General features: G+C 39.6%; 1 protein-coding gene across 2 annotated transcripts in view; it reads right to left on the reverse strand.

Moving 5' to 3' along the window:
* Positions 1-1,420: 1,420 nt before the first annotated feature.
* The window catches only part of ERI2 (ERI1 exoribonuclease family member 2), a 71,651-nt gene continuing 59,357 nt past the window's right edge, over positions 1,421-13,714 (reverse strand). Inside the window, exons 6-10 of one of the 2 annotated variants that reach the window (XM_069210279.1) lie at positions 11,718-11,874; positions 8,084-8,184; positions 4,104-4,185; positions 3,525-3,613; positions 1,421-3,313 (exon numbers count right to left, since the gene is read on the reverse strand). In XM_069210279.1, the coding sequence (XP_069066380.1) occupies positions 1,823-3,313; positions 3,525-3,613; positions 4,104-4,185; positions 8,084-8,184; positions 11,718-11,874 (1,920 nt within the window). In that variant the 3' untranslated portion in view covers positions 1,421-1,822. The remainder of the gene's footprint in view (positions 3,314-3,524; positions 3,614-4,103; positions 4,186-8,083; positions 8,185-11,717; positions 11,875-13,714) is intronic. The other variant, XM_069210280.1, reaches the window with a different exon arrangement.

Here is a 13,714-nt window from a genome sequence, read left to right on the forward strand (position 1 = left end):
AAATCACCAGACAAGAGAGTCTCCCCCTTGGACAAGAGATTTTAAAGGGGAAAGGAAGGTTCCAGAAACCAGGCACCCCTGGCCAATCCTAGGGTCCCACGTCACCTCTCCACCCCTTCTTCACAGCATGCTGGAAAAGTTCAAAATGGCATCATTCGGGACTCCCTAATCACATTTCCTCTGGAGGCCTCAGCTATACCCCTCACATCACTGCCAGGGCCTTTCTCACTAGATTTTCGAAGCCGAGACCCCCTCCCACCCCCCAACTGGGAACTCATTTGACCTGCATTTGGACTGGATGTCAAACGCCATGAAAACAGCCAAACAAAAACACAGAAATTAAACCCAGTTTGAGACACAAAGTATATGTTTTTAGAGTGAAAGCATGAATTTCAGATAAAAACCTTTAATAGCGAAAACTGATTTTCTTTGTATTACAATGAGGGGAATTGTTCTAACTAAGCACTAGCTCTATTATTTTCCTGTGTTTCTAACCTCTATTCAGCGTGGAGGGACGGTGGACAGCGAGGTTGTTTAAAGGTGAAAAACACAAAATCACTGGTTATTTTTATATAATCACACATATGCAACTGGTCTATGAGCAAGCAGCTTTGACAGGTCTGTTTTGTTATATCGGAGACTGCTTAAAAACACGTTGACAGTGTTTATTTATTCAGATGCTGAAATGAATTAAGGTGTTCTTAACGTGTGTATTCCACGACCGAGGTATTAACAATTTACCATCCAAATGGGAAAGGTGACTGCTGTTACCAGGCCCACAGGCATTAATAGGTGCTGTAGCACTTAATTTCCTGGGAGTCTTTTGTTAATTCTTCTTCCCTCAAATGTCAGAGTTGTGAAGCATATGTAAATGTATTATGTAACCATTACACATGCGTAGATAACTTTCAATATTGCAGACACTTTAAAGTTTGTGTTTTCTTCACTAGAAAACATTTTTCTGCAAATACAAGCCATCGTTTACCACCTTAATTTTTGGGGATGTTTTCCCACCTTTGGATGCAGCCTACAGACCATATCCAAAGAGAGAATGTGCCTCACACAGATATGAGACTATCCATCATCATGCAGTTTTCGGAATGTCATCTCATTTGCAAAACAATGCCACCTCGAACCTCATGCTCACCCATGTGAGCCGATTTGCTCACACTGAATATTACAGCAAAACCGTGGCTGAGATCAATCACTTTGTGAGTGTACAACTGCGTTTTGCGAGAACATAACGTGAATTTACACTTGCAAAGGCAAACATATGCAGAACGTATGTTTGCAATAGTTTGCTGAATTGCCCCCCTTGTGAATAATATGAATAGGTGATACAATCTTGAATTAAATTTTCGTTAACTTTTAATGCACAAATTATTGGTAACCTTAGGCTGAGTAAGTTGATAAACCAAAATTCAGTGTTTTATAATTTTATTTCATACTTGCAGAAAACATGGTAACGTAAAAGCGCTTACTACATTAAGAACATTGTCAGATTATGTGAAATTCTCCTGTGAAAAAGAGCACCTTTCAAATACTAAATCTACATGCATTTCATAATTGGCTGGACAATGCCATGTGTAGGAAAGTATACGGACATGATACAAAAGTTTTTCATTAATTCACAATTCATCGTATAGTTAAAAAAAATGTTAGAACCTCTGGTAATTCATATTTTAAATAGTTCATGTATTAGGTTTACAACATTGTGAAGTATTATTCAGCATTGATTTACTAAAAATATATGTTACCAGAAGTACATCGGCAGCCCTCCTCTTGGTGCAAAGGAAGAATTACAAAAGGACCTGTCTGACTTTCACATTCTCATAGAAGGCCTTAGACCCAAGCTTCGTTTTGGGGAAGAAGCTGAACCTTCTGAAGAAATAAAACTGGTTCCACGAGATACAAAACTGCTTGCAGTGACACAGGGAGAGTTTGCAGATGTCTCCTTAAGAAAGGAGTCTTCCCATTTAAAATACCCACAACCTTTCTTCTTTCCTTCAACCCGCTTTCCAATGGGACAGCTGTAGAAGGCCCTGCCTTGGTTAGGGCCAATACTCGAAACAGTTAGTCTCTTGGAGCGCCGGCCACAGTTACACAAAGGGGGAGTTATTTTGCCATTGTTCACAATTCTTGAAGACTGTTTGGTGTTAACCGAGGAGTTTAAAACCATTGAGTTAACAGTACGGGAGGGGTTCCTGCTTAACGGCAAGGACCTATTGGCTTCCACTGTATCTTTATAAACAGTGAAGGGCTGTTTCTTGGGTGGAGATATAAAATTGGTACTGGGAAACTTCCTTTTTTGAAAATAAGGTAAAAGCGTGGAACAGTTTGACTGTTGTACATTAGAAATGCCGGCAACCTTCTGGGAACTGTTTAGAGTTGTTTTTGACTGTAAAGTAGAATACATGTGTGCGTGGTTAACTGCCCTTGAATTACTTACAACTGCCCCACATGGCTTTAGCGAAGAGAAAGGTTGTTTGCTATCAACTAATCGGTTTGAATGGTTTGGCATCAACCCAGGCAGCTTAAAAGAAGAAGAAGCTTGCTTGTTTACTTCCCCAACATTATAAATTGTAGTATTGGGACTTTTGTACACAATTGACTGAGTTGTGGAGGGAGACATTTGAGCGTTAGTTTTCTTATTGCTGCCGAAGATTTTATAAAAATGTGTTTCATTTGGAGACTTTAATGCTGTTGATTCAACAGGATCGGGGCACAAGGTGGTTTCCTCTAGCATTGAAGTGCTCGAATGTTGCTCATTCTCAGTTTCATCGATTACTGCTACATCTTCCCAATCAGCCAACATAGATAAACATTCAGAACTTGATGCTAGATCTGAATCAGAGTCACTGCTAACAGAAGAAATAGTAGTGGAAACCAGCACGAGCCCTGCCCCAAGGAGTGCTGAATTGCCATTACTGGAGGAGGAAAAATTACCTACTTGGATACTATTTGGCATATTCATTGATCCGTTACAGCGATAACTGCGCGGACGTCGAATGAAGGAAGCAGAAAGTCCATTAATTAGAGTTTGGGGCGATAATAAAGTTTGGGTTGCAGAATGGTCTTCAGCAGATTTGTCAATTTCTGGTTGCTGGACAGTAGTGGTAGGCTCAAGAACTTTAATTTCTCCACCAGTTTCAAATGGATTGGGAACATTATCTTTTCTCAGATTCAGATGGTTCTCTGCACAAACTGAAGCCTTGTTCTCCGACACTTCAGCCATTGAGTCATTTCGACTGCTGTTACCATCAAGTAGATTTGCATGTCCAGCTCGTGCAGCAAAATTCATCTTTGGACGTACCTAGGAATTCCATAAACAAATCAATAATTGTGTGCGCCCATCATTAAAATTCTTGGAAGTGATTAAGACTAGAGATGTAAAGAGTACATATGAAAACAACTGTAGGAGCTCGCAAACATGCCGAAAGTGCATCCAGTTCTGTGCTCCAACTACTTTTTCATGTTCCTGAACATGAGGCAGTAAGGAATGGAGAAGTGAAGCAGCCACTAACCTTATCCAATGATTTAGTAATTTTCATCACACACCCATCACAGATCATCCTCCATGCAAGACGGGCGGTATTGCGGGAGTCATCCAAACCTTTAAAAGAAGTAGTGATACGATTACATGGCCGTGCACAAACCAGGCAAGGGATATTACAAAAAAAAAAAAAATACGCTTTCATGTGGTAATGCAGTAAACTTTAAACAAATACTGGATATACAATTTGGACACTTATTTAGCACAGCACTGTGAACTAAATTTCGCATAGTCTCCTTTAAGATTTCCCTGACCATGAAGCCAATGAATTTGGGCTTATGGGATGAGATGGGTTTCAGTGAGGTAGGTTTAGCAAAGACTGCGGAATGGTATATGGTTAAAGGATATGAAAGCAGTTAAAAAAGTACGACAACACCAGTCAAGATACAAATGGTGCACCTCAGACTGTAAGGAGGGTTTAGGTTTGGGGCTTCCGTCATTACGTTTTTATAATGACTGCTACCGGACTGTGCAGCTTTATCACGTAGGTGGAAAGGAGTGTTGCTGTGGTGGCATTTACATGCGAGAAACAATCTATAAATCTACATACCTGAATGTTCCCGTCCAGAGAATGTAATTCCCAGATCCTGTAAAGCACCATTCAGCCCCTTTGGCTTCCGATTATAGTATTGCTAAACACAGAAAAACATGCCCAGTGAATGACTCATAGTAACAAAAAGACAGTCTAAGTTAACAACGTAGTCTCTCAAAGTTGTTTAGAAAGGTTACCAATTTTTAAAAAAAAAATGTTTAACTCCTTGGATGGCGGTCCTTCACTTTACTTCCTTTTCCACCTCTACCTCTATTCCTAGCTCAATTTCCTTCTTAGCATGCTGATATATCCCCAAGTTATAAAAAACCTTAGTGTTATTTCAACCTCTCTATGCAGATGAAATTATTCATCACTGCAACAAAAAGAGATCAGGTCCCAAATATCTGTAAAATCCCTCCTTATAGCCATTTTTGAACAGCGAAGACTCTGATGAACCCACTAATACTCAGCTAATTGGTTAATTCTAATAATCGACCAATAGTTTTTTCTCACTGCTCTTTTTTCAACAAGAACCTCGTACAATCTCCATAGAGGCCCAGAACACGCCTCCAAGTCACAATACCGCCTCTAGACTTGATTCTTTCTGCCAACAGTATAGCATATAAAGCTTTAATACTAGACTTGAAAGCTGTTGTATGACATTCCAAAAGTACTTCACTGTAATCCTATAAACTTTCAACTGTCGCTAAAGGTCAGCCATTCAGAACCTCCGCACACAGCCTTGTGCAGCTTCCAGCCCATCTACCTTTAAGGACACTTCCACTAGCCTTTGGGCCAGTCCTTTGCTACCAAAATACAAATCAACTTTTAAAGAAAACCCTTTGACACTAAAAGGGCAGCGAGGGATCTTTATCCCATAATTCTAAACAATACAAATGGTAATAACGCCAATATGCTTCTATAGGGAAGTAACCGCCATTAATATGTTCTGCCTCATTGACATTGACGGTTTTTGTCCCATCCAAGGGTGTTCCTAACATCTCACAATCATGTGGGTATATGCAAATCATCCAATCCTCTTAATTTCATATAACACCAAATGAGAAAAACCGTCCTTTTGAATAAAATGTGAAACGTTACCTGCTGTAGCTAAAATATAAAGCTCTTTCATTACAGAGATCCACTGTTATGATCATCACACTGCACTATGTTCCATTCAAGTCACCTTTGGGACTAAATCGTTTTTTAAAAAAAATATTAGGCTATTTTTATACCACACAAAGGGAACCTAGCCCGTGTCCAAGCACAAAACTTTTCATGGCAATCAAAGCGGTCTGACTTTCAGCAAGGCAAGCCGGAAAACAAGTGTAGCATACGGAGAACAGAGACTTGATAAGGAGGGATCCTTGGGGCGTGCTAAACAAGGGTATAAACTACTCGTTCTTACAACCTGAGGAAGCTTCAAAATTAACTTAACTGGCATTAAGCGGCATACACATTGTTAATGATTTTCACTACAGTGTTTTGAATTTAATTCTAGTAATCTAGAATATTTCGCTAAATCCGAGACTTTTACTGTGGAAGTTATTTTTTATTTTATTTTTTTAAGTCTACGTAAACGTGCGTACTTTGGAGTCCACCACATTCAATTCAGGAGGTTTTCCATTTATTTGGTAGTAGGCTTTTTCATACCAAAGCGCAAGTGCACTTTTGTGGAGCTTACATTTATCCGCTCTCAGATGTAGGCTTTCCAGCATCACGGCGTTGCTCATTGTCATTTTCTTACAGTGTTTGGAGTTATTTGTGTAAAAGGTGCCTAAGGACGTATTCCTACCTGCAAGATGATCACAGGTAGTGAGTACAGTATGAATCTTCTGTTTTGTTGTTTTTAGTATGAAATGAATATTGAGTGACTGAGAAGTCTGTTAAATTAAGAATTTGAAGCTGACTGGCCAAAATAAAGTCAACAGGACTGAAGTGGATTGAAGTAAGTTTCCCTGATCGCTACTGAGAGATCTGCTTCTGGGGTTTCATTTTCTCAATTTGAATTTGTCCTGTGGGCCTCTAAAAAAAAAAAAAAACCTTTGTAGGCCATGTAACCATCTGGCAGACCAGTCACTTGTCTTTTCAGGATAAAAAGGGCCGGAGTGCTTATAAACATTCCTTTTTGCAAGAGGATTGGTTAACATCTCCAGAATAGTTTGTTGAGAAAGTATGACATTTTGCACTTTGCATTTAGTGAAATATTTGTTGCCAGTGTTTTTAAGTAATTGTCTGACCAGCTAATGGCTATTTCCATTGCGTCAAGACAAAACCACTAACAGGAGCCGATTTAGCTCACCTCATATAAGGCCCTTGTATCGCCATACGAACATTAGGCTTACTCTCACCCGACAGTACCTATGCCGCAGTAAAGTAAGCTATGGAATGCCTGAGGCACCATAGCAGATTCACCCAGAAACTAGTCTTGTACCCACACAGTTTGAGAAAAGCCAAAGGACCACTCCTATATTGCATAACAGTTACTAGGGGCGAAGACAATTTTAAAAACGCAGATACTTCTCTGGAAAACAAGAGCAATGGGTTGAATGCTTGAACTGATCTTAGCCACTGGAAATTACTGGAGCATATGCCAGTCAAATTTTTTTTTGCCCACCATGCCACATCAGATGGGAACCACCCATATGCCAGTCAGCCTTAGTCCTGTGCCAATTGGAAGAGTCTAGCCCCAACTGCCAGACCAAATCCCCTCTATACAGGAGCACAAACAACCCTACACAGTTTACCTATTACAGCATGTGAAATGTTTACTGGAAGTGGGCACCACTAGGTCTTAAGAGGATTGTGTTTCCTTTTGGGCTTCTTCTGAGCCTGGCAGAATTAATTGTCCGAGCAGCAAGAATAAAGGCAGCTCAGTTTACCCTAGCCCTTTTCAGCATGGTCAAGGGTCAGGTCACTTACCACCAGAAAAAAAAAAAAAAAAAAATCTTAGCCATCGATTAAAAAAAAAAAATTAAACAAATTTAGATTCACTCCGAAATGGCCATTTCCAAAAAAGTATCCCAACCTGTCAAGTCTGAACACACCATGAACTGGGGGCTGAGGTTTTTTTATGTGAAAATAAAAGAGCTTTTAGAACCCAGGTGGTTAACAATTTCTAAGTATTATTATAATGTTTGCTGCTGCACACCTCACAATCAGATCTCCATAGACGTACAGATCTTTCACAAGAACAGTTATTTTAAGGCTTGTTATTAGCCCAAAGTTCCAGGTTTATCTGTCAAAATCAAAGCGTTTGAGTGAGTTACACCTTGGATGAGTTTACCTAAATCAAGTACTGCACCCCACTACCTCTAAAGCTTCACTGCACAATAGCAAGGTTCATGGTTTGCAAGTAGTTTACAAATCTGTTCTGAGCGAGTGTGCGCTCAAAATCAAGGAGTTAAGATCTTCAAAGCATTGCTGAGTATTCATTTTCCTGCGTTTGACATACATGTGACCATTTAAGCTTCCATGTTACGTAGAGATCATAATCAAACATGCCTCGAACCAGTCAATCACATACGTTGCAAATGCAACAAATGTATTTATGTCTCAGAGCAAAGATGCGATGGATGCGTTTAGATTGGTGATTAACAATTAAAGTTGATCAGCACACAGGACTCTTTCAGATACCTTTACTCTGAACTGAATTCAAGAGGTATGTTATTACATCATTTTGCAAAAATAAGGTGCACCAGGCTAATATTAAATAAGAGTGTGGAGAGGGCCCCAAAATATAGTTTTTCAACTAAAATAAATCATTGCAAAACTAAATTTTGGGAATAAAAGCATATTCAAATTAAGTTTTTAATAGTCATGCTGAGTCTGCCACTTCAAGTACAGTTTATCACCAGAGGCTCTTCATAAATAAGGTGCAAGACCTAGGTTTTAAAGCATCATCTGCACCAACGACTTGCTAAGAGAGACTGTCAACATAGGTCAACACCACACGTTAGTATTTAATTATGTTTATGTTTATGTTTTGATATGCTTACCTTATATGTTGCTCTTAAATCAATCCAAGAATTTAAAATATCAGGTTTTCGAATTTGTTTTCTTCTGCATTCATACAGCAAGCAAACCTCTAGGTCCCAGTCTGCAGAAAATATTCAGTAAATGTAAATGCCATTTTAGTTTCCAAATACCCATAGTTTTACAAGTAGACAGCATGCGACGAGACCTGATAAAACAAATGTCAAGATTGTGTACAAACTAAAGATCATACTCTTCTTAAATTACAGAGGGTGGGGGTTGGAGCAACTGCAAGAGTACATACGCTCCACTTGTTCCTATAAACACCTATTGTGTTATTCAGTGAACAGAAGTGATGATACAACCATCTAGCTGCATTAGCTTACAATAAAAATACATCCCAGATATCCTGTCCCAACACGGTAGTGCTCAACTCCTTCCAGGGCTTCGAGAAATGGAATGCCTCTCACTGTGGCCGGTCCCACAGCTGCCTTCGGGGGATTCACTGTATGCCACCTGCTTGTGGCGCAGTCGGTGCGCTGCCCGATGGCCTCCTTGCCTGTGGACAGATATCCATAATACAGCGGAGACCCAGAGGCGAGGCGTTTCCCTCATGTGCATGGGACCACAAAGAGATAAAGAATGGGAAAAAAAAGAAGCTTGTTGATGGACTGTAGTTTTCAGATGTATCATAGCCCTGCATGCATCCCAATGGACGCACTTGCTGGAAGGTGCAGTGGTGCGCTCCTCTCAGCGGGGAGAAAGCCTATGAGGTCTGTATTTTAAAGAACTGGCAATTTTTCTTGCCGACAACTTTGCCGTCAAGCCAAAGCTCCAATCAAGTGCACTCGGTTCGAGGGGTGGATTTCTCAAAGCATTTTTCGACTGTTACAATTTTTGTGGTTCTTAAAGAATCGTAACCAGCTCACAAGTGCCATATTTAGGGTATTATTGGACGCATTCCGCCAAATTAATTAGGAAAAAAAAAGAAACATTCTTTCACTTTTGTATAAACACCACTATGCACACAGGCAGTTACCAAGTTTGTCTTTTGCCAGAGGATTAGTAATCTACAAACTCAGGTTTGACTTATTCGTCTGTTCAAGACCCACGGCACCAACCCTAGAGCACTAATCTGGCCTGGAGGCACTGGACACAAGAAGAGAAGTCAGAAAGAGCTTTATGGGGCATCTTCTCTTCTTGCTGAAAGCAGTTTCTCTGGTCCAGTGCTGCAGCAGGCTGACTGCCCACTGACAAATTAGTGAACTGTACTGTCCTGTACTCATGTGGTTTTCTCCTTCCTTCTCTTCACCCTTACTGTAATTTAACAGATTACTACTTTGTATTTCATCAGTTACTGTAATTTGTTACGTTGGGATAGATGTGCCAAATGTAATTATGTTGATAATACTTCAGGTTGTAAGCATTTTACAATTTTTCAAATGGTGTGTAAATTACATTTTTTAGATATTCCCAGTGTTTAACAGTGCACGCTTAAACAAGATTTAAGCATAGGAGTTTTTAAATACCCCCCCAAACAAAGAAAAAAACACGTCCTAAGTAGTTTAGCATCTTCAGAAACAGTCTAAACTAAAACTGTAAATGTTTCACAATGTGTGCGTCATTGACCACCTGCTGGTGGAACACCTTAATGGAAATACAAACCTGAAACGCCAAGACATAAGCATAACTTGAAGAAAAGGACAAAATAATAGATCAAGTAGTACAGCATTTCGACACAGTAGTTAAAAGCACATCTTTGGACACTAGAATTTGCACCTACATTTAATGTCCTCAGGATGCATAAAAAAGATGTGCCAATGTATAACTGGTAAAAAAAAAAACACCCAAATAAAAAATGTCAGTGCACACAAAACTGTAAAGGCACAATACGTTCCAAAAGGTAATATAGAACAGCTTACAAGATGGGGGGTTAATACGTCCAAATAAGGAGGTAACAAGGCAGATCCACATGTCAGCTAAAGATTTTCAATTCTGGGAGGCCTAAATAAAAGTATAAGTCTAGGAATAACAATAACTGAACATTTAAAACAGTAGGGCTGTGAAGAGTGAAAGGCAAGGCAGAGGCCACAGCTGACTGGATTAGGCGATTCTCAGGAATGTACTGAAATACTGTGATACACCTGGACAGAGGCATGCATGCCAAAGTGGACAAATTCTCATACGTAGGGCAGATATACATGGCTGGGACATTTAAAACATTTAAAGATTCGGTCAAAAACTGAAAGGCAATTGAAGGAAAACTAAAGCCTCCACAAAGTACAAGTCTTCTATTTGAAGATGCAGTGTAAAAGAAAATGGACAGAAGATTACGTTGCACTAAATCAGAATGACCAGTCATACTGCATCTTTAAAGTCCAACTATAGAATAAGTGAACTTGGGTCATAATTGATACAGGTAACCTCATACTAAACACCATCTTGGATATGATTGCAACAATACTCTTCTCTTCTCCCAATAAAAAATAAAAATAAAAAAGTCAGTAAATTAAAAAGAAAAAAAAGCACACAAAGCAATAGGGGAAAGAAATATTTTTTTGGCTAAAGAGGTGTGCGCTTGGAGATATGATGAGCCTTACTGTTATTCGGAATGATAAGATCAAACCCGATAGACATTGTAGGATATGGAAAGCAGGAAATGTAACAAATTGCGGTCGATACATTGTTTCGAATGATGGGGCTTGAAAGACCACCACAGTTATACGTAATTCTCACCTGTCCAGGGTATACAGGTCTATGTGATTTAATAACTACAATTCAGTGAAACAACCTCATGTCAGGGGCATTATTCACTTCGAGATCAAAACCAGGAAGTTTGTATGATGAATAGAATGTTGAAAAAATATTATTATTATTATTATGAACAATACAAACCGTGGAACTATATAGGATGAAGAAAGGTGCAGTTGGTTGTTGTAGAGAATGTTTTTGCTGAAAACACTGAAAAAACAAGTGTACATGGATGCTTTGTTGACGCATGCTTACCTCCACAGTGTATTTTGTGTTCCTATTTATTATTTTTGAATTTGAAACTCTGGCACATACTAGAATGTCTAAATGTTTAATTTAAATAAGATTCATAAATGCAATGCAGAGAGAAGACGGCATCACTTCCCACTTTTCAATCCAGAGGCTTCAACAACATACCACCACCACCGCCACATCTAGCAGCACTGGACAAATCATCTTACTTACCCTTTGCTCATTACTTAAGTTCCTACTGTCATTCACCTAATGTGAGGTAATAATTCCACTTTAATGCAGGGGCTAGGTTGCTCGCTTAGATCTGTAAACAGAGTCCAAAGCCCACCTTCCACTAAAACAGGCCGCCCTGTCTCGGTGGTACATGCTGCGTTTAACTTTCTCCTAAACCCATATAAATACTGCAAGCGCAATCTTCTCCTCAGAAAACTGCTGAGGATATTTGTCTTTCTTTTGTTTTGTTTATTTCTCTTATCTTGTTTTTTTAATCTGCAATCTGTCTCACTTTTGCCTTAAAGTTTTCCAAACACAGCTAAATATGCTGTGTTGCGCTGTACAAAATCTCAAAATAATGAATTACTTGGCATTTAGTTTTTTTTTTTTTTTTTTTTTAATAAGCATTTAAGGAACAAACAAAAAAATAAAAAAAATTACCTGACCACGTCACAAATGCACACAACTTGTCTTCTTGAGTAGGATGATTTGAAGTAGCTGAAAGAAATACTATTTTTTTCTCCGTTTGAATTTTTTGAATCCAGCAGCAAAACTGTGACAAACAAATCTTGAGAGGAATACCTTCTTCTACTTGATCCTAAAACAAATTACATCCAGGATTACCATCCAGCTTGCCGAGTAAGGTTTAGTTTTAGTTCTTGGATTGTTTAAACACAAAATACAAAACATTCTTGTGTGAAAAGGGTAAGAGCCACACAAACTGCCCTTTTATTCTCCTCTTCCAACCCTTTTTATCAAGTCTACTTCCGATTAAGAGAGTATATTTTACTTCGGAAATGTAAACGGATTTTTAGGACCATGTAGGTGTGTGGTTGGTACATGTATTTTTCCTAGAATCTGAAAACAATCGGAGCTGGTCATACATGAAATCTTCAATTAAGCTCATATTTTGTGTTTGTCTTTGTGCTGCTCAGTCAATGGCCACTCCTAAGGTTATAAAAAAAAAAAAAAAATACAGATTTTACACTGTTTAAGCTCGGCGTTTTCAGTCATATTTGGCCGACTGAGAAGAAACAACCTCCAAGTGCACCATGCCGGTGAAGGCGCTGCCAGTCACATGACAGGTTAGGATGAGGTCCACCTATGAAAGAGCCTTCATTCTTCTTACAGGCGGAACGTCAGTCCTTTGTTTCAAACTGATGTGGAATAAAGCTACTGACAGACAGTGTAGAGTCACCGGAGGAGTTACTAGCGCCATAAATAAAGCAGATCGGTCATTTCAGACCCGTGGGTCTGATCTACCAGCAACGAGTTTCACCACATGGTGACAGCCTAGGATGCTGTGCCTACAGCGCTCATTCCAGTGACTTATCGTGGAGTACTCACATCAATCCCTCTGGGTGTCCGGCAACCCCGGCTCACGAGTCGCAGTAGAGTGCATGCTCCTGTTATTTCTATGTTCCCAGGTGGTGGAGGCCAACCAAGACTGGTGTATTCTCTTAAGTTCATATTTCAAAGTGGATAATACTGCATTTAACTAATTTTCTATATTTTTTTATTGATCTAGTCATCTAAATACGGACTGGGGGATAAAAGATGGTAATTCTTGATGCAGACTTATAGATTGCAGAAAACCGAGCATGAGACAGAAAAAAATAATGTGCAATGTAAGTGAAAGCAGGAGTTTGATGAGGAAAAACATGGCAGAAAGTAAGTGAAGGATGGCGACAAAGGATGTGTGACAGAAAAAGAATGAAAGAAAGATCATGGGGGACAAATAAACTAATGAAGAATCGTTGACAAGAGATGGAGAAATGCTAATAGCGAAATGCAGAGAAATAGACACAAAGTGTGAGAAACAATCTGAGTGAGTGCGTGAGACCGAAAGAAGAGTGAAACTCAAACACAAGCTTTTGCAATGCAATGGGTCTCGAGTTTGCTCGAGTTAGAGCTACAAGCGTTGTAAATTCCCAACTGGACTTTTCTTGCCACATAAATTGAAAATGAAAAAGTAAAACAGTTGACATAAGTGAGCCGAATGAAAGGGACACTGCCGCCGTGTGTGCAAAAGTTACTGGCTCCATGCGTGAATGTCTAGAAAGGATCACGGCTGGGATGAAAGGCAAACGGAAACTGGAGGAGGGGCCATCACATGCTGTACCAGGAGGAAGCGTGACAGTGTGATGGCCAACAAAAATGTTAAGTTAGTGAAATCGCCTGGGAGGGAATTCCCCACACAAAGGAGGGATGTAGGAGGCTTGCCTGGTTTCTAGTGGGTACCAAAGGTCCTTACAGCTTATACCAGGTCCAGTTATCCCTTATTAGTGAAATGTGGTCAGTGTCTAGAAGCCAGGCTGTCTAGAGGTTGCTGTAGGCAGAGCAGCCAAGGCTTAACTAGGAGACATGCAAAGCTCTTGCAATAACACTGTAGTCACACAGTACTCACACACATGAAAGATAATACTCTGCGTTACCAA

The sequence above is a fragment of the Pleurodeles waltl genome, chromosome 10 (genome assembly GCF_031143425.1).
Source record: "Pleurodeles waltl isolate 20211129_DDA chromosome 10, aPleWal1.hap1.20221129, whole genome shotgun sequence".
Taxonomy (NCBI): domain Eukaryota; kingdom Metazoa; phylum Chordata; class Amphibia; order Caudata; family Salamandridae; genus Pleurodeles; species Pleurodeles waltl.